The 24,651-nt window shown below is 41.3% G+C and overlaps 1 protein-coding gene across 9 annotated transcripts in view; it reads left to right on the top strand.

Annotated features, from left to right (window-relative positions):
* Positions 1–24,651, top strand: part of DPF3 (double PHD fingers 3) — a 194,102-nt gene that overhangs the window by 102,295 nt on the left and 67,156 nt on the right. For 6 of the 9 annotated variants that reach the window (XR_014852632.1, XR_014852633.1, XM_085062237.1 and 3 more), the window contains 3 exons: positions 17,541–17,668; positions 21,610–21,705; positions 22,737–22,775. Coding sequence is in view for 6 of the 9 variants with exons in the window: in XM_085062237.1 (XP_084918363.1) it covers positions 17,541–17,668; positions 21,610–21,705; positions 22,737–22,775 (263 nt within the window). In the remaining 3 variants the exon portion in view is untranslated. The remainder of the gene's footprint in view (positions 1–17,540; positions 17,669–21,609; positions 21,706–22,736; positions 22,776–24,651) is intronic. The other 3 variants (XR_014852634.1, XM_085062232.1, XM_085062235.1) reach the window with 1 other exon arrangement.

Raw genomic sequence — 24,651 nt, 5'->3', positions numbered from 1 at the left:
GATTTCTCATGTAAGATGTGTTTTAATAGCCCGTTAGCAAACTTCTGCAAGTTTTGCTCCTGGCCCTCCCTGAAATCAAAACATTATTTAAAATCTGCTTTTATTCAAGTACTTCCGCATTCTGAAGTACTTTCCGTTAAAAAGCAAACAAACCCCTCGACTCTCCTTGTCTTTTGTAACACGTTCTTTAGAGCATCATTAGTTCAGGCTGTTTCCCCGTTCCGCAGTGCCGGTGCGGCTGGCGGGGCTGGAAGCGGCGCGGCGGCTGCCATGGCGCGGCGCGGCCGGCAGAGGGCGCGGCGCGGCGGGCAGCGGCAGCTCGGTGCGTTTCTCGCGGCGGTGCTTCTCCCGCGGCAGCGCAGCTGCGCTCCCGGCGCTGGGTACGGCGGGACCTGGGCTGGGGTGCTGCCAGAGCTCCGGCCAGCCCTGCCTTTGGGCCAAGCGCCAGGCGAGCGCTGCATTAAACAGCTCGCCATCACAGAGCGCAGCTGCTGATGGGCTCCCCACCTGCAGAAGCTGCGTGACCTGAGTCAAAGAATTTTACTGAATGTTTCCACATGGATCCTGGCTTTTCTTGTTGAGCCTAGAGTAGACCTCATTCTCACCCATCCTCATCCATCTTTATTTGTGTCACCTCATGTAGAAGAAAACAAAAAACCTCTAAACTTTTTGTGACAGAGAGGGTGGATGGTTTTCAGTTCCCGTTTGATTTGTTAGAAAGCACATCTGCACCCTGGCCATGCTGAATCCTCAGCTTGGTCTGTCATGAACCTATGTATGTCACATTTCCATAGCACTTTGGAATAAAATGAAGCTTTACATTGTGAATCCAAATCTGGGAGCAGAGATGCCAGAAGTTGTTCTGTTTTTTTCTTTGCTTTTTAAAAATACATATATAAATAGTGAATTCTGCTGGGCCTTTTCTTTTGGGCTTCTGGGCTAAATTTAAGTATGTGTTTATTCATCAGCTAAGCCTGCAGCTTACAGATGTGTCCATCAATGTTTCTGAATCAAAACAGTAGGCTCCAATTCTCCACTAATCTTGTCTTCACAGCAGGACATGGCACCACAGGCAAGAGCTGCTGCTCTAAGGCACTTACACATACAACTATGACTTGGGTTAGAAAAAGTGACTTTCTGTCACCAAGAGAAAACTCGTCAGTGTGGGACCTCCTTGCGAATCAGTTTCTTTCTATTATACACACATTTAACCGGTTTATTCCATCTCATCCATCACCTTTAAATTCTACCTACAACAGGGACCTTTGCTGGTCCAGATCTCTGGCCAGATGAAGTTTGCTTTTCTTTTCTTACACGGCACTAAGAATACCAGAGAACCAGTCCCTTCCTGCATGTATTCACTGACACAGAATCATGACATAGAAGTCCTGCAGTGAAATATCTTTGTCCCATTGCCAATCTGCAGTAGAGGTGCCCATCTCTGCACTCGAAGTTGTACCACAACATCACATACTTGCATCACCTATGCCCCACACAGGACTACACAGTACTAGGGACAAAGGAATATGTCTTTTTCTCTCAGCTTCTCAGTATGCAAAATGGAGGTGCTAAAACATCAATCTCATTTGTCTGACTCAGAGGAGTGCCTAACAGATATTTAACAGATACTTTTAGAGAGATTGGGAGGGGTATGGATACCTCTAAATAAAAATAAATGCATGAATAAGTCATGCCACTTGCTAAACCTTCAAAGTGCCAGCATTAAATGTTTTGGCCATCAGCAGAAAGCCTTGCAAAACTGGTATGGAAGTGTACCAGCTCTGGTGCACAGCCTGGGCTTATATGTACCAGGATGATGATGAAAAAATAAGTAATTTGTTACACACCCATATGTACAAATAAAGAGACTCACCACAGGCAAATTGTTGAGCCAGTTTTTGCAAGGCTGGCTGTACAGTGTAACTGCTAGAAGGATATCTCAAGTTTTGCACAGTGTAATTCTTCTTGCTATGTTTTTTTTGGCCACTGCTGAGCTGGCCCTCTGTATGTCATGGCTGCCAGGGCTGTGGTAACATCTTCAAATCATGCACTGGTCTTGTTGGGTGTTGTTACATGTGATAAGCTGCAAATTCTTAGACTAATTCAGCTCAGTGACTGTGAATAAATGTGTATTTTCCCCCAAATGGAATTCCATGATTTTGCAGTTATGGAAGTAAAACACTCATTTCTAGAAAAGCAAATAATATTCTATAAATAGTCCAGTCAAGGAAACAAAAACATTATTTGTGCTGCTTAACACCACAGCCATGCTGGTAAAATTTACAGGATTAAGTTTGTGTGTATAGTTTCTCTTTCATTTGTAAGATCTGGAACAGGTCACTACATGTATTTTATATTCACAGTTTTACCAGGAGAACTCTGTTGTTTAGCTAAAATGGCTTGTGTGAATCACCCGGGATTACTCCTGGCTCTTGTGTGGCTGAGCCAGTTTGCATAATTAGGAGAGAGATGCATGAAGAAGCTACTGGGCTTTGGAACCTCTCTGAGTTTTGATCAAAAGCCCACTGAAGCCAAACCCCTCTGGCTCTAGTCATCAGGCTAAGGCAGCAGTAGCAACTGAACAAGATAAGGCAATTTTGGAAGCTGTTAAATCTGTTTTTCTGAGTTCTCTGGATCTCGTCACTGACAATGGGAATATAGGCTGTGTGTGCAGCATCCCAGAGACACAAGGCTGCTGTAATTTCAGCAGCAATGCAGCTACTTAAAGGTAATTTTTCCACTGGTGTGTCATCTTAGCTGTATTTAGTATATTTGTGAAAATAGAGTTATGATGACTTTGGGGCCAGGCTGTTCTGAAAAATGTTTTGGTCACTACAGTAGGCCATTAAATTGATGGAATGAACTGTGCTGTTGATCTTCTTGGAGCCTCCACCGTGTGACTGCAGGTTATTTTTTGGGGCTTGATCTGCAAGACGTGAGATAGGGCTCAGGCAGCTGAGATGGCATTGGCTTGAAGTACCTGGGCTGCTTGAGGGAGAGCTTACTTGTGGTGCTGCTACCCTTTCTGAGCTATCCAGCCCATTGTTTCGCTCTTTCGCTTTTCTTGGCTACTGTGTTTGACCTACATCTGGCTGCTAGGATGTGTCTTTGGGAAGAGGTTATTCAGCATGTGCCTCTTAAGCTGCCAAAGCCTGACTGAGAATGCTGTGTCTCTAGGAGACACATTATTCCTCCTGGAGAGGTAGAACGCTGTGGATTTATCCCCTTACTATGAAGTTAACACTGATGTTTGTATGTAACCATCAGGATTATTTATTTATGAAATAAACAGATTTAATCTTAAAATGAAGAGAGTGAAGGTAAACTCAAGGCTTACCAGAAGAAAGGGCTATGGGAACTACTGGGGAAGCACCAGGCGATGGTGCCTGGGGAAATGCTGGAACCTGTCAGATCCGTTTCTCCCAAGGCTCAAATCACCAGCACGGGGAGGGGCAGACAGGAAGCTGTCTGCCCTGCAGGAGTCTTACAGCTAGAACTGAACCTCAACAGCTTCTCTGGCAAACCTACTGCCCCTTTTTAAAGTATAGTCAGTAAAAATGCCTGAGAAAGGATAAGACACATCGTCAAAAGGGTTTTTGCAGTGCACAGGTACAGTTTAGATGCAAGTACTGGGCACAAGATCCTAGGAAATAGGTATTTTTAATCTAATTCATTGCATCTATTTTGTGTGTCCCTGTGAGTAATTCTGGGAATTCTCTGGTAATCACATGATAAAGGGTTTATAGGATCAAGTCCCCAGGGCTTAGTCTCATAAGATGCCAAGCTGTCTAACCCCAGCAAAGGAAAGCACCTGAGCTTGGGCTTTAAGAACATGAGTGATCTTTTAGTAATTAATGGGACTTGTCACATGCTTAAAGTTAAATCTACATGTAAAGTATGGAGTTGGACCAGACTTGCAGGTTTGGTACTCAGCATCCTGCATAGAGCCATTGAAGTCACTGGCCTACTAGGTCAACAGTATGGTTGACCTAAGTGCTATGTGCTGCTTTATAGAAGAAAATGTGAACAAAAACCAGTGAAGATATTATCGAATATAATTACATTAAAATACTGCTTAAAAACCCCTATTTATTAAATTTTATTGTTCTCCTTACACAAAACAAATTAAATTGTTTTGTAGTGTGAAATATTATAATATTTATAGCAGGTGTTATTTTCCTGGTACATAATATAACAGAATGAGCAATAAATGCTAATATAACGTTCAGTTTGAAATCTTACATGCCAAGCTTTATAGAATTGCTGAGACTAGAATGGAGAGAGTATGATGACTTCCCCTCCCACATCCCTGTACCTCCCACCAACCTTCCCTGGTGGAAGTCTCCAGTCTGTCATTCCCATTCTCTGTAGTAAACATTTTACAGCCTCATAATCATGTCATACCTGAGAGATTTTAAGCATGTTTTTACTAGATGATGATTCATTTCAGTATTCCCTGCATTTTGCATTTGATTGACTAATAGTTTATTACAGGTGTTTTATTCTTTAGGATTCTGGTACCAGGTGGTGTTTGCCATAGCATCCCTTCCTAGTAATGATCTCTGTGGGGCAAGGAGGGTTGATGCAATGTACATTGGAATAGGTGGATCTGGCTTTTATGTGCAATGTCTTCCAGACCAGAGATTTCACTTAGGATGTACTTGGAGCCTAGTTCTCCTTGAAAAAAGCAGGTAATTTAGGGCTGGGACCTTAGCTGTTGTGGGTAGGTAGTTCTGATAAAGACAACAGTGAGCAGCAATTTTCATCAGCTAAAGCTATAGTTCTTAATGTAGGAGAAAGGATGAAAACTTCACCCCCTTGATGGAAATTATGCCCTTCTGAATGCATGTGATTGCCCTTGGCAAGTATAGGGTTGATGTCCTGGGAAACCATATGGTCATGATTAATATCCTATGCATGTCCTAAAGAGCTGTAGTGAAAATCCTTTTGTTGTTGGCCTAAAATAAACAGCATTGCATGATGGGAATAAAAGACAAATTTTCAAAGCTGGCTCAGATAGAGTGCTGAAATTACATATAAAACACTTGAAGCAAGTGACTAATTTCTTTGTGTTTTTGAGGGATGGTGAACACTTTTATCTTCTCATGATTTCCTTGGTGCAATGTCTGTAAATGACACAGTTACAGATATGTGCTACTCTGACAAAGTGAGGTTCGTGGTTACAGAAATTTCTGGAGTGATGCTAATTTGTAAGTGATGCTATGGATACATCTGCCATGTAATGCTCATTGCCTAAGTGAGGTAGCAGCACGGCAGGAGAACTGGAAACACAGAGGCTGTATCTGTGAGCAGTGCTGTAGACCAGGACAGTATCAGCAACAAAGACACTATTAACTAAACAGAAAGGACTCAGGATTAAGTGCTTTGTGCCTCTGAAGCTGCTGTACCTCAGCTGACACTCTAAATATACTTACAGTATATTCTTCTAGGGACCTTTCTGTTAATATCTGAGTGGGCAAAATAAGAAAAAATAAACCTCTCTCTGCTAAAGATGGTGCCCCAAGTACATCTGAACTCTCAGCAAGTGCTACAGATTGAACAAGAGTGCATCCAACTTTTTTTGTTTTGCCTTTCAATCCTGAATCTTAATTAGTTCCCTACTGCTTCAATACATGCACAACATTTTAATAGTCATAAGGACTTACTCCAATCCACACTGCCATTTCCACAATTCCTTCCTTCATACCAGTAGCAATTCTACCCCCCCCCTCAGATTTAGGAATAGTGTAAAGAAAACTAAATAGCCAAGCATGTAGCTGTAGATTGATGAGGTTGTCACACCATTCTCTTCACTGCTTTTTTTCCAACCTGCGCTGTGCTCTAATAGATGGATGATTGCCGGGGGAGGGAGAGAGTTAGCAAATCCCAGAGCCAGATGTTCAGGGATGGACAGAGCGACCTTCTCAAGGAACCCAGAGGACTATAGCTGTGTCCTTCTGAGGGAGAAGGACAGTCAGGTGCCTCTGGCTGCCTGTGTTTATCTCTCTTTTCAAAAGGAGCACAAATGGACTCAGCATGGCTGCAAGGATGGATGTTTTTCAGTGCATCGCGGGAAATGACCAGTCATCCGTCTCTTCACTGTGGAGTCTGCCTGCAGCCATCAATCTTGTAGCCCAGCATGGCAGCTCCTTTTGGCTTAGTTTGGCTCAGTGTTAGATGAACAAAGGGAAATGAAAGCTGAGGAGAAGGAAAGGAGAGAAGCACAACTATTCTCTATTACACTTTGTTTTCCCTTTGCATGGCTATCTCTCTCTCTTCGCCATTATCATCTATTTTCACTGTATTTTGTAAGGTGTGGAAATGTGTATTTTCAGGGTCTAAGAGTTTACAGTGTTTCTCTGTTAGCAGAGAGGAGAAAGAAGAGAGATATTGAAAAGACATAATTCAAGGCCCAGAGCTTCCATTTTTCAGACTTTTCTGTGGCAGTTTTCAGAACAAGCATGTCCTAGTTAGCTGAAGCAAACAGCTAACTAGGAGTATAGGAGTATAGTACCTTTCCTCCATCTTGCTGTTTTTCTCCCTTGTTCTTCCTGAGTCCTTGCCTGCTGCCACATTAATGTTTTCAGGTGTGTACTTTCTCTCTCCATTCCTGTTCTTTTCAAAAAGCAATCTACAGAGCCACATGATGGGACTTTCTGGATAGAGGTCTGTACTAATGCCCAGAGCCACAATGGCAGCTCCTGTCAACATTCAAAAGCTTTCTTGGGTCAAACTTGTTGATGCAACAGCAATGGGCTGCCCTGGCTTTGCATGGGCTTCCTGACCTCATCCAGCCTCTGTGGTTCCTACTGTTAAACCAGAGGTCATGGAAATAACTTCATTGGTATGCAGCCCATCAGAATAAAACACATTCAGATATGTCTGCTTGTACACCTTAGCTGGTTTCAGCACTGAAGTCAGATGGGTCAGTTTTTGCCTGAAATGCTCAGATTTGATGTACTTTGAGCCAGGCTGAAAGGAGAGAAGGTGTATGAGTACATTGCCTGCTGGACTGCCATAGCCAGGGTCTGCTTTTTTCCCACAGTGGTCTGTAATGTTGTTGCTTATTCTGTTTTCCCGTAAAATTCTTGCCTCGGGATTTCATAATAGTTCATGTTTGGCTCATTCTGTAGGAGGCTTATTTAGAGATAGCATTGTTCTCCTTAGCACTGCCCCGCTGTGGTGTTTGATTGATGTATTTTAAAAAAAGTGTGATTGCATTTACTTTTTAATGTTCTTGGTTGATCACAATGATCTAAGCATAAGGTCTGACAGAGCCAGGCTTTCCTGCAGCACTGTGGTAGGAGATTTCTGTCTCCCAGTTCTTACTGTAGGCAAAGAACTGATATTTCCCAGGCACACAGAAGGACCAACTAAGCACTGAGGCAGAGCAAGGGAACTCTGTAAAAACACATACTGGACATAGATATCTCTGAGAAATCTTTACCTGCTTTCAACCCAAATGTGCCATCTGGAGTGAACAGACTTATGCCAAGATGGGGAAAATTTATACCATCATGGATTTAAAGAGCTGCTGTGCAGTATGTGCTGAGGTTTTTTTTTTTTTCCTTTTTACCATAATATTAAAGCATAAACCCTCAAGGAAAGCATTTGTTTGGTGAAAACCAGTTTCTGCTCCCCCACACCTTGCATGAGCAGGCTTTACAAGTGGGCACAAGACCTTTCTGAGTAGCGATATTCAGGGAATTCTTTTGTATTTTCTTTACAAAATGGATGGCATCCTTTTCCAACCTGTGCATTTAATTGTGCCTTTTTGAATGAATGGTCATATTTTCTGCCACTACCCATTTTGCCTCCCTACAAATTCTGAAAAAGACAAATCTTGTTCATGTTGTCATGAGACAGCCTACCCCAGATGGCACATCTGTGTCTCGGGATGCCCTCTGGCTGGCCTGTTGGCAGGCATTCCTGTGGCTTTGAAGGTCACCTTGTTTACACCTTGCCTTTTTCCCCCTCCCTATTCGGAGTCTTGCTGAGCCTGCAGGCTGGGCTTCACCATCTGCATTTTCTCTGGTGCCATTAATCTTCCTGTTTACCATTCTGTTATTAATTCTAGAGTTCACCTTTTTGTCTAAACCCTTTATAGGCCTCTTGGAATTGCTTGCCTTTTTGTGGCAAGAGATCTGAGCATCTCAGAGATAATTTGCTTTGTTCTTTCCCATTTCTGAAAGGATACCTACTTGCATCTCACGTCATTTTTCTATTACAAGCCTTCCTTCTTATAATAACATTTTTCACTTATATAGCTTCATCCGTCAGGTGCATTTTAACATCAGAGTAAATATTATCTTTGTCCTTTGGAATTTGTGAATTGGCCACGGAAATCTGGTATCTGTGGAAATAGTCTTACTTTTTCAGTGTTTTTCTTGGCTGGAAAGAAAATCTCTTTGAATCTGTCTTTGTGAGAGCCTGTAAGACCACCTTGCATTTTTGGTGCATCTTATTTGAATGCCTGAATGCCTATGAATATTAAAGAAGCCTTACCAAACCCCAGAGGATAGGTGAAGACTATCTCCATTTGACAGATGATGGAAAAGCAGAGTGCCTCTGTTAGAATTTGGGCCAGGATCACCCAGGACAGCAGAGGTGCCTAGGGCAGCATCTGAGGTGGTTTGCTCCCTATCCCATCCTAAAATCATTGCCACTTTGCTGTGGCCCTTCTGTTCTCCATTGGTTCATGCAGTTCAGTACTCCCTGAGCCCAGGGTGCTGCGCCAGGTGTGCCTGGCATGGCTGACCCTCAGACACAGCCTGTGCAAGCGTGGCTGTGCTGCTTCCCAGGCTGCCCGGCATGCAGAGCGCTGCCTTCCTGCATGCGGGAACTCTGCAGACAGCCGTGCAGAATTAGGACTGGCACAGCTGTAATCTGTGAGCGGTGCTCATCAACCCTGCCACACCCTTGCTGATGCCTTCAGGGGTGACTGGGTGTCTCTGCCTGCTCCCCAGAGCTCTGGGCATTAGAAAGGCCTCGTTAGTGGAGCTGGCACTCCGTGCAGAGCCAGGCAGAGCTGAGCACGTAAACCCCCTCAGAGCAGAGCACCAGAGAGCGCAGAGCAGGTTCCCAAGAATCACTGCAGGACTCAGATTGGCTTTGGCAGGTTTATCAGCTCTGGCTTAGTGCCGGCTCTGCTAGGCCTGGACTGAATTAATTGGGATGCTTGTGCACTGCAGCTGAGAGATAACTGCATTACAGAGATTTATCTGTTACTAAAGGTATCCCCTCCACTGTCCTCGATAAGGAAGAGAAGCTATGCAGAATCTCACAGAATTTGCAGGAAGGTTGGCATGGCTGGCTCTATACATGGTTTATGTATGAGTTTGTGTTCAGTACAAGTGTTTTTGTTCAGTTCTGTCACATGCAGTGCAGTTGTTTGCAGTGGAGTCCACTCCCTGTTACCCTTTGCAGAGTGTGCTATGTGGGCATGACTGTCCCACCTGTGGGGAGTGGGAGACTGGTGTTTGCTGATAACTGTCAGGTTAATAATTAGATTCTGGTGCTTTGGAGGGGTCAAAATGCCCATCATCTATCTGTGTGAGTGATTCTATATGACCATTTACAGATAGATAGTCCAAGTTGTGCTTTTACTCCCAACAGACCAGAAGCCCTGTTAGGTGAAGCAAAGACCCAAGGAATCAGCTTTTTTACTTAGTAATTTTCTCTAAATTGTAGCACCTATCTTGCCTCTGTCCCTCGATACTGCCTACAGTGTTACTGCAGAAGTCCTGGTGCAGTGTGAGACCATCTAGAACACAAATGCAAGAGTGACCAGAACAAAAATGAGTGCTAGAAAAATGCTATTGAACGGACATATTTCTGAATGGAGACAATTTCAGCCCTGAGGGTAGTTACTTGATCCAGCATTTAGTCTGATATTGTAATTTGGCAGTCTTTGAGAAGAAGGTAGAGCTTATTATATGTGACAATGATTTATATCTGTGGTGAGAAATAAATCTGTAGAAAACTTCCAAGAGACAACTGACAGCAGGGCTGTTCTGGTTTGGATTTTTTTGAGAGAGATTTTATAGATTTTGTCAGCCAGAGAAATACAGCTGCTTATAAAGTCCACATTTTGATAGTGGGTTAAGCTAAACAATGCTTAACCTTATGTTTAAGGGCCTCTGCAGTTTTCTGCAGCCCTATTTCTCCCTCCTGTTGTCATGTTGCCTTCTGGGACATATTTTAACTAGGGTCTGATAGAAGCTTTCCATTGAATCACAGTCTCAAAACTCAAAGTTGTACTCTGATATTTCCGCAGTTGTGCCAAGGCTAAAGAGTGAAAGTGTACAGTCCCACACATATGAGATCTTCTTCTGTCTTCACTTTCTCTCCCTGCCTTCTGCCCTCCCCCAACCTCATCAAGAGACTAGCAGCTTTGCAGGAGGAGGTGGTAGGGAGACATTGGGATTTTCCAGTCTCCCTGTGCTCCCCAGAGCAAATTTCAGTAATGCTAAAATTTTGAACGTTTGTTAAGACTCATTTCAGAGCTTTACAGGACAGAGAATCCCTCAAACTATTTTTTTCCACTGAAAATGGTTTGTTTCTGTGGAAACAAATACTTTCTTGTTTTCAAGTGGTCCTTCTTGTAGAAGTGGTTTATCGTTGTCTTTGACTGGATTCTTGTTCTCACCCTAGCCCAGTTTACCTTGAGATTGCAATAATATACATGAGGTTTAGAGTGGGATTGGTGGAAGAGACAAAGAATTACTGGAGTAGCCTTACAACCTTCAGTACAGCATGGCTATATTGCAGTTTGGATTAGAAATAAAGTGAATTTGATGTTTACTACTCTCTAGGGATGTTTGCTTGGCTTTAGGGACTCATTGTGAGAGTCTGTGTTATCAGCAATCTGTCCCAGGGGAGACCCAGGGCTGGCCTGATGGGAGGTTCTGTGGACCATGTATGCGCAGAACTGGCAGGGACAAGTTTGCTACATATGGGTGCTGAATTGGAGTAGAGTTGGAAGAAAGGGGTGGGATAACAGGGGCCATGCAAGATCAGCATTAAAGCATAGGAGCAATCACATGAGCCTCTGCCCCTGGGATAGCAGGATGTGGTGTAGTGAGGTTTTGGAGATTCGGATCTGCAGAAGGAGTGAAGATCCATGCTGCACTGTGCTGGCAGAGGCAGAGCCCTGCCTTTCTGGTATAGCAGGATGTGGTGTAGTGAGGTTTTGGAGATTTGGATCTGCAGAAGGAGTGAAGATCCATGCTGCACTGTGCTGGCAGAGGCAGAGCCCTGCCTTTAGTATACCTGGTTCTGGTCATTGCTGTGAATGTATCAATTCCAAGGATGCTAACAACTCACCATACTGGCCATGAACACAACAAGCAAGCAAGCTAAGGAGAGTCTGGTTGTGCACACACAGAAAAGCTACAAAATGCAGCTATTCACATATGACATTGTCTCCCCATTCTTTCTTAAGGGATTCCATCCCCCTGCCCCCACCCTTTGCACTCTAATGCGATATTTGTGCCTTGGAGATGTGGAGATGAGCGTATGATGGATGGATGGATGCTGCTTGTCTGGGTTTTTCACCACCATTTCCCCTGGGGCACTCTGTCTGCTGGCAGAGAGCACCATCCCAAAAGATGGTATCTTTTGCAAACTCGACAGCTAACAGACAGCTTCTCTCTCTGCATATTTCCCCAAAGAAGAGCAGGCTTAATCTGGTTTTTATATGGCATATTTCATTATAATCTTTTTGACTTCCCATGTTCCCAATACGCCATAATAAATAAAACGCTGGGGGTGGGAACAGCAGAGATGCTGAGGCTTCACACTCTTGTGACACTGATAGATTCTCATTTTAAACTGTCATGGGATTTAATTGCTTGCTGAGCCACTGCGTTGCACTTTCAGACACATCCTGCCACATCCTCTTAATGAGCTTAGTGGCTGCATTCACTCAGCAGTAGTTCTGTTTGCTGTGAATTAGGTGGCTTTTTTAGACCACCTATATGATTTTAAAGAGGTAGTGGTTATTAAGGTAATATCCTTGGATTTATCCATCCTAAACAACCCTTCACGGACTCTTAACATATAGTTTCCTTTGGCACTTTATATGTTCTAAAAAACGGCACCAAGAAACAAAAACGCAAGAATCTATGTGCAAAGTCAGTGTTTGTCTAAGAGGGTTTTTGGAAGCCGGATTGCTTTGGTTTGCATAGTAGCTGTCTCTGGCGTGATAGATCATGCTGGAACTCACCCAATAAGTATCTCTGTTCCCAATTAGAACTGGAAATGGAGCTGCTTGCGAGTGCACAGAGATGATGGTTTGGGTGGCAGCTGCTACTGTGGAGATGGAAATGATCCATTGTAAAACAAATACGTTGTGCTGTATAGAAAAAGGGATGATTGTTTTTAATTTATGTTTCAAAGAGATACTGAAAAGTTGCTTAGCTCTCAATGCGTTGTAAACCAAATGTAGCTTATTTAAGGACAGGAATTTTGCAGCTATTTTGCTATTTTGCTAAATCAAAACTTGAAACAGCCCACCATGTTGTGGGATTTGTGAAAATGTGCTTCTTTTGGAGGCAGCAGTTCAATAGAAAACAGATACAAGAATGACACTGGCACGGGTGCTCGTTCAGATTCTACCATTGCAGTCTCAGGACTTTAATAAATAGAGAGGTTGCTGCACCGAGCTGGTAAACAGAAATGTTAATTTAATCACTATGAAAGGGACTCTGCCAAGTTAAGAAACATACATTTTAATTATATTCACACAGACATATTTGAATTTATTTATTTGAATTATAATATATGCAAAATATTTAGCTGTGACACCAATAATACCATGGTTTACTAAAACAGGAATAATTCTTTAATAACATTTTACTTTTCATTGATGATTTTTGTTGATTTGGCACTTCCAGTTTGTATAGTTCTAACTAATTCTTGTATCTGCTACATTAACCATGTGGTGTTGTATTTGCAGTACTAATCAAAAGGAAATTTATCTACAAACCTTCTTTAAATTTTTGTATAAAAGAGTAAGCTTTTAATTACAGTGCCCTTACTGGTAGCTATTACTTGTAATAAAGATCATATTCTCTGAAATTGTAATGTTAGAAGAAGAGCTTGTGATACAAACTAGAAACTACAAAGAATTTAGAACAATTAGTGGGTAGCAAATGCTATTACCTATATTTAAAAAGGATTTGGATGTGAGTCAAAGATTTAAAGACACAAATTCTACATGAACATCTGAGAAATTGATTGAAACAGTAATTACATAGAAGCAGTAAAGCACCTGGGAAATGATGATATAGGAGGTTCTAACCAACTACATTTTTTCCTACCAAGGAAAAGCATGTCTCACTACTTTCTAAGTTTTTTCACATGATCTATAAAGAGCTAATAGGTAGGGGGGTTGACAATTTTCTTAGACTTTCTGAAGACCTCTGGTATGTCTTCAAAGAGAAACAAAGAATTGTCTTGGATCAAAACTTTTAGAATAAAAGATAATGGAAGAAAGAACTTCCATTATAGATAAAGGCTTACAGCTGATGCATCATGGTTTAGTTCTTGGTCCAGTGTTGTGTAATACAGCAATGAACAAGCTGCAGAGTGGGAATACCTTGACAGCTACAAAGATTTGCAATAATATAAAGTTAATTAGAGTGATCATGGCTGGGGAGGTCTGTGCAGGACACTCTGGGGAGATGTGAATGTGCTTGCAGAGTGGGCAGAGAGATGGACATTTTAATATGATACCTGTGTGTTTGAATGTATCCCTTGTGGGAATCTCCATTACGAGATTCCTAATTCTTCTACTTAGGAAGCAGCTTGGACATTGAAAGGCACAGCCTGAGGAGTAATCTAAAGAATAATGTAATTCATTTGTTTGAATGGGGGATGTGGTTTCATCAGAAAATATCAGATGCAGTACTGGTCCGTCTTGGGAAGACTGGTGTATAATAAGAGAAAGTTCAGAGAGGTTTGTCAGGCCCATATGGAAAACTTCCCACAGCAGAATAATAGAAAATATTGGGACTGTTTATCCTCAAAAGGAGAGGAATAAAAAGAAATAACAAAATTTTTTGTCAAGAACTTCTATTTTCCCCAGCAAGAACAAGGGGCCTGGCAATAAAGTGAAGCACTCCTTCTTTCAAACCATAGTTTAACTGTTGAACTCACTCAGGTGGGAAAACATCAAGGGTAAAAGTGCATCAAAATTCAGAAAGGGCTAGGCTATTCTGTGTATTTTCAGAAGAGCCAGATTTAGGATAACTGGAAGGGATACTGCATTTATCTCTCAGGATGAAATGCAGTTTTAGGGTAGATAAGTTTTTTTGCATTTCTCTCCTGACAGACATTCATAGCTTCTCCTGCAGCATGTGAGGTGACTGCATAGTGTGGCATGACCAATATCAAAGCAGAGGCAAGCATGGGGTCACAGCTTAATTTCTGAAGCCCAGAAGAATCTCCCTCTGGCCTTGTTTGAAGCTTCAGGCACTAGCTGGAACCTTCATAAGCAGGAGAATGGAATAGACCCCACCTTACTTCCAAACACCAGTTCCCATGGTCTGGGGAAAGCCTTGATCTTTCACGTGAAAACTACATTTCAGTTTTTGAGTTGGCTTCTCAGTTTTCTTTAGGGTACTGGCATAAGAGAAAAAGATACTTTTCTTGTTTTTGTGGGAAAATAATGGAGAGTTAAATAGGAATGAGAAAATAAGGGATTTAGTGAAATTAATTTAATGATCCCTGGTAGTGTTTAACTATCTCTGTAGGTTAAGTGAACTATTTTTTAGATTTCTGAAGACTTTAATCTCTGGGGATTCAAAAACTGGTTTGGAAACATAGTTTCCTGTCTTCATTACTGTATCCTTTACAGACTAGCCATCTTCCAGGAAGGATTAAATTAATGACAAGGGGTTGTCTTTGGACCTCTGAAGGTTTTTATATCGTAAACTTTTCATTCCAGATAAGATAGTGTCTGCCGTTTCCCACTTTCTAGAGCTATTTAGGAATCAAAGTGGGTTCACAGAAGCTACCAGTGGTGAAGAAAATGAAGGAATTGAATGGCAGTCAGCTTAGTGGGCAAATGGGAGGCAGATCCTGAGTTTATTTTCACTGGATTCCAGCTCACTAACTAAACTTATTGGTGACTCAGTAAACTGCGAATAAAAATATTACCTTACAATGCCTTGTCAGTGGGATGTTAAATCTAGTAATTAGAAAATGCTCTGAGAGTTTTGGATGAAAAGTCCTCCTGGAGTGTTGTTGTTGGGAAGCAGCAGTGCCACACGGAACAAACATGCCTATTAAACACAGCTGCCTGTTTTGACCTTAAAACCTACCTTTCCGTCTTTTCAAACTCAGTGTTCAGTATCTCTGGAACAAACGCAGAATAGTTCCACCCTCATATATGTTCTACTTACCACTCAGATTTTCCTTGCTCATTTCCTTTTCTAATGCATTCATTTGCTGAAGGTATTGGTATCCAGAGACAGTCATAGCTTGTCACAGTGAAGACATGTTTGTTTCCAATGCCCTTGAGCTTGCTTGAAGCTTCTGTGCTTGCTGAATGTATGATGACCCCTTGGGTTTTGCAGTCCCACAAGGTTCTAAATACAGAGCAAATGCCCTTTTGCACCCAAGCACAAGACTTTGAAACCAAATCATCCAGAGATGATTATGAAGATTCCTTGGTGACTAGAGATTCAAGTGTTGGGATTTGCACATAAATCAAGTCAAAAATCCCTTCTTTCTATTGAAATGTCTGGATCCAGAGGGAGGTACTAGGAGTTCATACAGGGAAATTCAATCTGTATGATTTTCTTTTGACTTCTCTGTCTTTTTTGTAACTCAAACAAGGGAGAAGCTGGGGAAGGGGCCATAATGGGGTGGGTGTGCAGAGCTTAGTGCTGAAAACAGAGGCCTATTTGAATAGAGCTCCTTGTGATGAGAAGGGGAATCAATTCACAGTTGACCCCATCCCATTGTGTGGGTTGTCCTGGGAGTTTCCTTTAAAATCCCAGTGGTTTGGGTTTTCTGCATGGTTTGTACCCTGTCTTTCCCTCCATGAATAGAATAGCTTTTCCTGGATTTTTTGCTGGATTTTCTGTGGTTATTGGCTGAGCAATGCTCTCTCACTTCAGAAGACTGGAGCAAGTATGTTGTGGAAGTACTGATCAGGGACCCCAAACCATTTGCTGGCTTAAAGTTTTTCGTGTATAGAACAAACATATTCCTGGGATGCAACTTCCCTCCAGAAAGAGATTATACTTTACTGTCCCAGGTGGAAGTGTGCATTCATGTTTTGGTTTGCAGGCGTGATTTGGGACTTTAAAAACACATGAATTTCTGCCCTGTAGAATTTACAACTCATGGTGATAGAAAAGCAGGGAGCTTCAGGCAGAGTGGGGAACAAAACACAGTTCTAAAGCATAAGAAGTAGACAGAAATGTGAAATAAGGACACCAGATGCTAATTTGTGAGCATCAGTTTTGTACATTATTACTTGTAAATACACTTTACCTAGAGAATTCATTTTAGAAGGGAAAGAGTGCTTGAGAAATCCATACCTGGCATTGTCAGGTAAAGACATGTGCAGAATGTCTCCCTGCCATAGGGTTGCTCTAAATGAGCCCCTGTATTACTGGAGTAGAGGCTAGGACCTACAAGGAAAACTGGATTACTGCCTAGGTGTATTTTAACATCTTGCTAAAGTTAACATGCTGTATTTGCCTGTGTCTTGCACTGCCTCATAATCTAGTGGCAGCGTTTGAAAGGGGAATAAGGCTCTGTTCCTTCACTCATCCAGCAAGTTGCATCAAAGTTCCTCATAAACCCCCAGTGTCTTTGGAGCTCTGTCCCCAGCCTGTTCCCAAGCCAGCCTGTGGCTCTTCCTGCAGTGACTGGATGCCTGTCCCATTTTATGGGTAAGATTCTGCACTTATGACTGTGTTTCTTTGCTGGTATCAGCCAGCTGGAGCCAACTGGAGATTTTATCTCATCAATACTACATAAAAATTCAAGACACATCGCTTTGTTTTTCAATGTAAGGTCTCAGCATTGGCTCCCCACACAAGCTTTCTGTTTTCCCACATGTGGAACAGGCCCTGGTGTAACAGAATGGGGATTGAAGCTGTGCTGTATAAACTGCCAGATGCTAAATTGCATTGAGCTACTTTTCTTCTTCAGGAGATCAGTTTCTTCATATATGGTATTTCAGTATCTTAAAAAGTCCTGGTTTTGTTCTTTATTTGAAGCATAGGGAGTTTACCCAAAGGATAAGGCTTTCCCCCTCTTTTATTTCCTTCTGATGGAATATATCCAGCCTTTTTTTCCTGTAAACAAGCACAGCAATTGAAAAGATACCAGGTTTTCAGTGAGATAGAAATTAATCATATATGGGCTTCCTCAGTGGCAAAATGAACTTGAAGAGAGAACAGCTCCCCTTTAAGTTAGAAACAAGTTTGAAAGTCTGTTTATTGTCTGCTTGACATCTCTGTCCTTCTTCTTGTTAGCTCTTTGGGGAAGACACACAGTGAGTGTGTTTTGTTTTTCAGAAGTTGACCTGCCTCTGAAAAAAGATGGGTTCACCTCAGAAAGTACAACTCTGGAAGCCTTGCTGCGTGGAGAGGGAATAGAGAAAAAAACAGACACTAAAGAGGAAGACACTATACAAGAAATCCAGGTAATGGAGACCCCCATGCCCTGACATCAGGGCTGGGTTTTATAATTTGTCTTTAAGTCTAGCAGTCTTTTGTCCTGTGGTAGAACAGTGCATCTGTTGATAGTTGTGTCATTCCACTGCCAAAATGTTATCAAACCTTTGTGCTACACTGTGATGCTCAAAATGATGTCAGTATCTCACACACTTCTCCTATCAGAAGAATCTCTGTGTTTGACTGTGTTCTGCACAGCTCCTGTGTTGGAATTTATTTTGCAGCACTATGAGATAATTACATATAAAACTGAGAAGCTGAGGTGGATCCCAACTATAACCTGAATTTTAGTGGCTCACATTTAAAGTGAATTTGGACATGGATTTCAATTTGGATTCACAGATGCTGTAGACAGAAACACATCATTGCCTTGATTGCCTCGCCTGTTTTGTTTGTTTTTTGGTTTTTTTGTTGTTGTTTTTTTTTTTTTTTTAATAGCAGGTAGCCTTCTGGAGGTATACAAGAAAAACAAATAAATGAAAAAATTGTAATCTTAAACATCTCAGTTATTATTAGTGATGCAGTATGAGAAATATTGCCTCTTCACATTCATTATGGTTTGAAAGTTATTTGTCAAGATTCCATTTCATCCTTCAACAACTAAAAGCAGAAACATGATTGTAGGTTAAAGAAGGAATTCAGCTAATAGAAAAGGTTCTTACATAAGTCCATGTCACTTATAGAACATCTTAAGTCACTAGGAAAGCGGGCCTCTCCCACAGCAGCACACCTTTGATGATGCTAAAACATCATTGTGCCATGAATCTTTTTAGGGACTTTTAGTGAAAGTTATTAGCAATGTGACAAATTTTCTAATTTTGGCTGAGATACAAAATGTTGCATCTATACCTACAAGCAGTGAAAATTTGAGGGGTTAGTCCCATGCCAAATGAAACAGAACATAGGCATCAAATCTGTATTACCTGGAGTTCAGTCCTATTGCACTATTTGTTAGAAATTTTACACAGGTAAGGGCAGAAAAATTTGGTCTCCCATTCCCAGTTGCACAGGTAAAAGAGCACCATCAAAGAGGAAGCCATGCCATGCTCATGGAGAGGAGAAAAGCTTGTCATGAGCCCTGCTCTGTGTTTGCTTCTTCAGTACTATCTGGGTCTATTAAGCTAAGAGCTCTTTCGAAAGGTCTGTTTTTGCCTGCTTCCAAGGTCACAAGAAGTCATGGTGCAGCATCCTTATGAAATTGACATGTGCCTTTGAATGTTGCTGTGTGGATCTGAGCTCCCAAATTATCCCCAGCAGCAGTCTGAGGAAAGAGACCTCAGAGACGGTGGAACTGACACAAATCTGGGCATTGCAGAGCAGGGAGGGGGTGCAAAAAATAGAATAAATTTTCAGCTAAACTGCTGTAGCTGTGACCTGTCACTTGGATGCTAGTTTCATCAGAACAGATGCAGAAGGCATGTCTTGCTGCTATATTTTATGCAAGCAGGGCTTATCTGGATTCAGTCTGTAGAACAATGATTGCCAAAGCCTTCACTAGTAGCCAGCTTTCAATGTGTACTTTGGCACCTGGCAGCTAGACTGTACCAGATCAAAATCACAATCAGTGCCTTTATCGGTATGACAAATAAGAGAACGCAAATCTCTCCTTTGTTCCTTTGCATACTTGTGTGTGCTGTAACTCTAAAGGGCCCAGCTTCAATGGTGGGGAGAGTGAGCAGGTGGGACAGACGTAACTGTAATTCCCACCTCTGTCTCAGCCACTTGCCACCCTCCCAAATTCATAGCGTCTGTTAGGAGAAGACGACTTGGTGCTTGGCTGCACCAAAGTACATAGGGCTGAGAAATTATTTTAGAAAGACAGAATAGGAAAAGTTACTCTGCTAAAATGTATAGGGGCTCCCCCTGCTAAATAGATGCTGGCATTGGGACCTGCTGTACTGTTGATATGTAACAGGGTTGATGATTTTGCCCTACAGTAAATTGGTCTTGAATGTGTGTCTCCATTGTTTAATGGAGAAGAGTTAGAGTAGCCTTCTGACCATGCACCAGAAAGGTTATGCCCCTTCTATCAAGGATTAAAGTCATTACTCCGGCAGTGTCACCAAATTCACACTTGGTTACATATTCTCTCTTTCCTGAATTGATGCTTCGATTTTAAAGAAAGAAAGTAGTTTGTAATATTTCTCTTAACTCCTGTGTAGTATTATTGTTGTAAATTAGCTCATTGCCCTCCCACATATGATCTGGTTGCCCCTGGCTTTTTTGGGTTTTTTTTTTAGATACTTTAAGATATGAAGCAATGGAAAAACACAAACTCATATCAGTAAGTTTGCTTGTTTTCTTGCATACATTCTTACATTTCTTACAGTCTCCTCATGTACAACATTTTTGCAAGTGCTTCAGTCCTAATTTAAAGTTAATTTAAAGTCCAATTAATGTATGCAGTTGTGTGAATCTTGAAGAAATATTTTATGTATGCAGAACTGGAACCTGCTTAACTTTTACACCCTCTAGTATTTAGTACGCCAGTATTAAGTGAAATTGTATTTCATGATGGTCAGAGCTTATTAATAGCCTCCTTATATTCAAAAATAAAAGAAGCAAAAATTAGATGAAGGCTTGATCCTCTGTCATGTGCTACAATTTTTTTTGTAATGCCAGTATTAATATTAGAAATTTAGCTGATAAAATAAGAATAAACTTTTGTAACTGGTCTTCTAAATACAGGCCTTTTGAAATGTGAAATTTCTGTTGTATTCTTGCCCACAAATTCAGAATTTGGCGCTTGAGGTATGTTGAAAGGAAAGAAACTGTGATTTGCTCCTGTTCTCCCCCTGCTGGCTCTCAAATAGCTGTTAAGTAGAAATTAGAGAGACGGGACAAACACAGTAAGACTGAAAAACCTTCCCATAAAGTCACTGATTTGAATCTGCATCGTGGCTGCTGGTTGTAATTTGAATGAATGTTGGCATGGCAAAGGTAAATTGGTGATTTCAGATTAGTCCCTTGCAAAATGACATAGCACCATAAATGGCAGGAGTAGCTGGGGCAAATTTCTCTATTTCTAGCAGACATGCCAAGGACTGAGGGAATTTCAATAGGACTTCTTCCCACATTAGTGTTGTGATGGTTTATCTGGCCTTTTTCCATGTGATGTCTGACTTGTGCATATTTTCATGCAGGACAGCCAGCCTGTGTTTGGTTCTACAGAGGTTACATTTCAAAAGATCAAGTTTAAAGGATTGAAATTCCCTGGCCCAGGTGTCTCACAGTTATGTGAGATGATGAAACATTGTTCCTATTAAATAATTAGTTGAACGAACTGTTGCTATTGGTCCTGTTACCTTCAATGAGACCTGTAATTCCTCAGCATTCTCATGCAACAAATACCTTGCTTCCAGATTAGAGTTGCACCTGTGGTGAAAGCCCTGAAAGACATGGCTTTCTAGATCCATTCTGGAATATATGGAGGAATTTTCTCTGTTTTTGCTAAGGAAAGAAGATTGTGAGCTACCAAGGAGAAAACCACTGGTTTTTGCATTCTTAAAGTGCACTCTCAACATTAGAGGAAAACAAAACAATTTAAGTTGCAAGAAATGAAAAAAAAAACCCAGACAAACATGTTCCCAGACAGGGTCTGCACTTATGCCTACTAATACTTGTGCTGTCTTGGAATATTTGTGCTCAAAGATGCCACTATTTTTTTGTAGGAACCTTTTTATCATAGCTGACTGATAGCAGTAGTATTTTTTTAGTAATAATTCCCTGGAGATCTTAGGGTGGAAAAGAAAGGAAATTTTGCTTTAGTAGAGAGAAGTAGGGGTCCTGGGATCTGATTTGGTTTTATATCAACTGTAATAACCCACAGTCACTGTGGTAAAGAGCAGCAGTTGGTTGTATGTGTCCTCCCTTTTTCTTCTAACCATTTCTGTTTATTGTTTAACCACAGAGGGTTTTAGAAAATGATGAAAATGCAGATGAAGTGAATGAAGAAGAAGATTTGGAGGAAGATATTCCAAAACGAAAGAACAGGCCTAGAGGACGGGTGAGTGGAGAGTTTATTGGAATGGAAAGGAAGGAAGGAAACCTCTGCTTTCTAGTGTATATTTCTTATGTGTATTATATATACAAAGTTTATATCCATGAATATATAATAGTGATAACACTATAGTTAATTTTCAGTCATATGGTAATAGAGTTTTAATATTTTTTCAGTTTATTTTTGTGAACTGCCATTAAAAAATACTATTTTGAGAGTAAAAAGTTGGGGTAAATTTATTTTAGTATTGTACTTACAATTGTAATGTAAACTGTAATAATTATGATGACATCATGCTATTACAATGTTCCTTAAAACAACACTTATGAATTTCAGAAAAGCAGCAAATTCAGTCATGACAGCCAAAAAAGTATTAATAAAAGTAACTTGAACTGCATTAATAAGTTTTGCAGCTTTCTCCAGGGTAGCATTTTGTGGCTGACACTGGCTCTCTTGAGCCCATGGCAAATCTTCCATTTGCTTAAAAAGGGCACTATTTTATCCTCAGGGGACTCTGTGTCCCTTCTCTTACCTAAGATGTCTTCACATTTCATCAGGGTACCAGTTAAGTAATGAGGCCGACATTTTAAACTTGGAGTCAACATTTTCGATTGTGGGCCCGTAAGCTAGGCATCTAAATAAACGTGAACAGAATTCTCAGAAGTTTTGAGCATTTTCATCTCTCTTTGGCTCCAGTGGTTGCTGCAGGGGCACAGGAGCTCTAGAAGTACCTTTTGATGTGTTTATAGAAGTCAATCAAGACGGGCCACATTTTAGGCCAAATGAGCAGAATATAATAGCTTTTGAATAAGAGACATGAAACCACATTGAATACTTGTGCAATGTACTTATGCATCAGACCCTCTCTTTTGGTTTCTTTTGTTGTTGTGTTGTTTCAGTTTTCTGCTCCTCTTTATTTTGGAGCTTAAGTCCTTTAATATAAGATCAAAGCACTTTAATAATTGGATAAGTATATATTTCACCTTCCTTATTCTCAAAATCACCTGAACCAGTTTCTTTCTTTCTTTCTTTCTTAGCCAAAGACCCCCACCTGGAAAAAAATTTTCCAGAAAAATGTAAGTTTCAGAAAATTTGTATGAACCAGTAACCAAATCAGGAGATAGAATCAATACATGCACACAAGCTTGACTGTAGTGATCGACTAATATTCCAGGCTAACAACTCTTTTCTAATAAGTTGCTCTCATGTAAACTGCACATGCTGGTTAGGGTGAGTGAAAGGGAGTAAATAGCTAAAAGAGATATACTGCTCAGAAGGGAATTTGATGTACTCATATGTCCCAGACCTATACAAACAAAATACTGAAGTTAGTGTTATGTGCAAGATTTTGCTTCCCTGTTCAAGAAAATGTTACAGAACCTTTTCTCTGTTACTGTAGGGAAGGGAGTTGGAGGGTACTAGATGTCCCATTCACTTTGAAGCATACATTTATGTTTTATTTTCTGCCCTAGAACTGGCCCCTTATTAAGTACAGGAGCAGCAGGACCTGTCATTTTCTTGCAACTAACTCCTGCTCTGATAGTGCACTGGCTTCTTTCAGTGCAAGAAAGAGAAGTCTGAATAGTACCAAATAGAGCAATTTTCAGTTTTATTTTATGTAATCGATAACCAAAGCAAAATGTGGTAGAAATTAGAATTTCAAAATTAGGGCCAGGTTATCTAGTTGTTAAAAAGTGGTAAGCCAGAGTTGTATCAGGTCACAAGTGTTTTGCCAGTTTTCTAAAAGCAGCCCTTTTCTAATGTGAGCCTGACCCAGTATAGGGAATTGAGGCTAAGGATTTGAAATTAGGGGGCTTGAAACCTGGGCAGCTCTTTGTTTCTGTGAAGGAGTTGGTTAGGGTATTTTTAGAGGGCAGAAGAGGGGAAGGACATGCATTGGAAACTAGATCCTGTGGAGTGTGACCTTTGGGGATTCAGAGAAGGAGTGAGAAGGACTGACAGCATAAATGCAGGATTAACGCAATGGAATTACTGCCCTGGACTTTCCAAATTGCACATGCCCCTTCCTTTCCCTACAGCATGATTTTATTTTTAATTCTGGACTCTCCATCTGTCCCTCTGGCTACTCTCTCTGGCTGCTTTAGGGCTGCTTCAAGGCTGCTGGGCCATGGCTTCCAGGCCTCTCACATCAAGTCTTGTAGTCTTTGCTTGTAGTCTCCTGCATCCTGTCAGGAGAATGAAGGCAGTCATGGATGACCGAATTCAACAGCCTGGAGTGCAGACAGCAAGTGTGGGGCATTCAGTTTAGTGCCTCTGGGGCAGCTGCTTGGTTTCTTTTCCCCTCAAGGCTAGCCCTGAAATCATGGGGGCATAGGAAAGATACAGAAGGCTTAAGAGGTAGATATACAGAAGGAGATTTTTAGTGTCTTTGCTGGACAGGGACAATGTGGTAGGAGCTGGGAAGGGTAGTCTGCTAGGAGATATGAGATGTATGCAGCTGCACCTATCTGCTCATCAGCTGGATATCCCAGGGGACAATTTCAAAGGCACCAAAAACATTTAGGAACCCAAGTCCCATTGAAAGTCGTTAACTTGAAAAATCTCCCTTTCTGTGTTCATTGCATGAAAAAGTGTATCTGACATGTGGCCATGACATGGATGCTGTGCCCCCTGCATTTCGGTAGAGAACAGTTTGAAGGGAAACAGCTGGCTCTAAGACTGGCAAAATTCTGAGCAACAAGGCTTAAATTACTATTGTATTCTGAAACATACCTATGTACAAACAGTACCCTCTTACTCAACAGGTATGTTCCCAGTGTGTGAATAGAGTCAGAGCTACTGACTAGTGACACATGTAAGACTTTGCATTTTTTCATATCCCTGAAAAGCCAATGCAGCTGGTAGGATAGGGAAATTAGGTCCTAATTCAGGTACCAGCAGAAATATTTGTAAGGACCAATCACTTGTCTCTGTGAACATTCCCTGATGAGT

Source organism: Lichenostomus cassidix, chromosome 5, assembly GCF_008360975.1.
Source record: "Lichenostomus cassidix isolate B80296 chromosome 5, HeHo_3.0, whole genome shotgun sequence".
NCBI classification, from domain to species: domain Eukaryota; kingdom Metazoa; phylum Chordata; class Aves; order Passeriformes; family Meliphagidae; genus Lichenostomus; species Lichenostomus cassidix.
The sequence above is the reverse complement of the archived record's forward strand: the minus strand, read 5'-3'. Positions and strand labels throughout refer to the sequence as shown.